This window comes from Nerophis lumbriciformis, linkage group LG13, assembly GCF_033978685.3.
Source record: "Nerophis lumbriciformis linkage group LG13, RoL_Nlum_v2.1, whole genome shotgun sequence".
Classification (NCBI taxonomy): Eukaryota; Metazoa; Chordata; class Actinopteri; order Syngnathiformes; family Syngnathidae; genus Nerophis; species Nerophis lumbriciformis.
In genome coordinates, this window is record NC_084560.2 from 1,824,964 (window position 1) to 1,827,711 (window position 2,748).

General features: G+C 47.0%; 1 protein-coding gene across 1 annotated transcript; it reads left to right on the plus strand.

Annotated features, from left to right (window-relative positions):
• Positions 1–1,236: 1,236 nt before the first annotated feature.
• On the plus strand, positions 1,237–2,265 carry LOC133613903 (gamma-crystallin M3-like). Its single transcript, XM_061971801.1, has 3 exons — positions 1,237–1,529; positions 1,612–1,854; positions 1,927–2,265. Exons 1-3 carry the CDS (start codon positions 1,521–1,523, stop codon positions 2,197–2,199), a joined length of 525 nt encoding a protein of 174 aa, XP_061827785.1. The 5' UTR covers positions 1,237–1,520; the 3' UTR covers positions 2,200–2,265.
• The last annotated feature ends 483 nt before the right edge of the window (positions 2,266–2,748 follow it).

Genomic DNA, 2,748 nt, shown 5'->3' on the forward strand with positions numbered 1-2,748 from the left:
AGCCGGCGTCATCATAAAAGCTAACTCGAAGGGATGGATGGATGAAGAAAAGATGAGCGAGTGGTTAAGGGAAGTTTACGCGAAGAGGCCGGGTGGCTTTTTTCACACAGCTCCGAAGGCGAACACACCTTCACTAAGACGGGCAGACAGCGCCGGACGACATACGCCAACATTTGCCAGTGGATCGTAAATGCCTGGGCAGATATTTCGGTCACAACTGTGGTCCGAGCTTTCCGGAAGGCAGGATTCACAGAACTACTGGACAACAACAGCGACACTGACTCCGATGACTTCGACGAGACGGAACCGGCCATTTTGGATCCCACGCTTGCGCAACTTTTCAATTCGGACACCGAAGACGAAGAATTCGAAGGATTTACGAATGAAGAATAACTTCAGAAGGTGAGCGCTATGTTTATTTTGTGTGTTGTGACATTAACGTTCGAGCAACATTATGTTGCTATTGCTCTACACCATTTTGAATTTTACTATGTTTGTGATTGCACATTTGCGTACATTTTGGGACAGAGTTGTTAGAACGCTGGTTTTCAATATATTATTAAAGTTTGACTGAACTATCTGACTGTTTTTTTGACATTCCCTTTAGCGCAGCGTAGGCGCGGCTTATAATCCGGGGCGGCTTATTGGTGGACAAAGTTATGAAATATGTAATTCATTGAAGGTGCGGCTAATAATCCGGTGCGCCTTATAGTGCGGAAAATACGGTATGCTTTTGACCACCACTGTATACTTTGCTCTTTGCAATCCTTGGGGCCCAGTCTGAGATCCACTTTTTTGACTCATCCTTCCGCAGCGTCGACCTTTTACGGGGGGGCGCCATCACCGTTACTGTTCTGTCTACCCGTACAATGTTTGTGTAACCTTGAACGGGTTTGTGGTGTTAATGAAATGTTGTTGTACTTGGGTAATGACAATAAAGCGCATACCATACACCATACCGGCTATGTGTAATTTAATAGAAGTCTTCAAAGTTTGTGGAGTTCCATTTGGAGATTGTCGTAAAGACGTGCTAGCGCCACCGTAGCTGGCCTGCTGATTAAAGGCAGAAGCGTTGACTTGTGTGTATAGCATATATTCACGCAAACATGCTTCTCTGGAAAAAACGCTTTTGTTTGTGGGCCGCGGCTTTGTGTGGTCCTATTGTTGCAGAGGCACAAAAGGACGCTGCCTATAAATTGTCAGCTTACAGATCAGAGTGCCATGCTGTGGCTTTTCACTAAATCACACGGAAATGTCCACCTCCGTCTTGTCAGCCTTAAGAAGATGCTCACGCTTCTGACCTCCGTGTGGGGAAATTTAATCGGGACAATCTTCTGTGGGGTTCAGTCCGAGTGGAAATAGGAGAACATGCCCCTCAACACTCCATAGGGCCTCTATACCATGCTGCTGAGTCAGGGCTGCACACAATGGTGGCTGCAGAGTCTTTTGGCTTTGGTCAGGTATAAAAGACACGTCGTCACCAAAGCAGCGTCACAGTTCTCTGAGGAACCAACGCAACCATGGGCAAGGTAAGCACGCTCAGCCAGCCGACTGTTTGCTGACCATTTTTGTGTCAAGACTAAGTCCTGTGGGGTTTGAACCCTTTTCCAGATCATCTTTTACGAGGAGAGAAATTTCCAGGGCCGCTCTTACGAGTGCATGAGCGACTGCTCCGACATGTCCTCCAACCTGAGCCGGTGCCAGTCCTGCCGGGTGGAGAACGGCTGCTTCATGGTCTACGAGCGCCCCAACTTCATGGGCAACCAGTACTTCATGAGGAGGGGCGAGTACTCCGACTCCATGAGCATGATGGGCATGAGGGACTGCATCAGGTCCTGCCGTTCAATCCCCATGGTATGGATGTTCAATCAAAAGAACCGCTTGGGCTTCCCGTTCAGTTTCTAAATGTCCTGTTTTGATTTACAGCACAGAGGCCAGTTCAGGATGAAGATCTTCGAGAGGGAGAACTTCAGCGGCCAGTCCAACGAGCTGCATGAGGACTGCGACAACATCCAGGACCGCTTCCGCATGAGCGACTGCATGTCCTGCCAGGTGATGGAGGGCCACTGGCTGCTGTTCGAGCAGCCCCACTTCCGGGGCAAGATGATGTACGTGAGGCCCGGAGAGCACCGCAGCTTCAGGGAGATGGGTCTCAACAGCATGAGGTTCATGAGCATGAGGCGCATCATGGACATGTAAAAAAAAAAAAAGTGTTCTGTTGAAAATGGTTCACTGAGGAAACGTAAATAAAACTTTTCTTAAAAATGATCTTGTCTATGTTGGTCTCGAGCCCGGCGACCTCGAAAGGGACAAGCGGTAGAAAAATGGATGGATGGTCTCGAGCAGACGTGCCCACACTTTTTCTGCAGGCCAGCTACTTTTCAATTGACCAAGTGGAGGTGATCAAAAGCCAAAGCATTCACACATATGATTTTCTACACCAAAATTCATCTATTTAAACTTATTATGGGCCTGCTGCAATGCAAGCGCCCATTCACATGCTGCCAGCAGCCCATATTGTTATTGCTCATACTTCTAACTTTATTATTATTATTATGGGACTGCTGCAATGCAAGCAGCCCATATTGTTATTGCTCATACTTCTAACTTTATTATTATTATTATGGGACTGCTGCAATGCAAGCAGCCCATATTGTTATTGCTCATACTTCTAACTTTATTATTATTATTATGGGACTGCTGCAATGCAAGCAGCCCATATTGTTATTGCTCATACTTCTAACTTTA

Excerpts from the sequence above, each read along its gene's own strand:
- LOC133613903 (XM_061971801.1), top strand. Across the intron at positions 1,855-1,926 it reads CCTGCCGTTCAATCCCCATG|CACAGAGGCCAGTTCAGGAT; the intron begins GTATGGATGTTC and ends TTTGATTTACAG.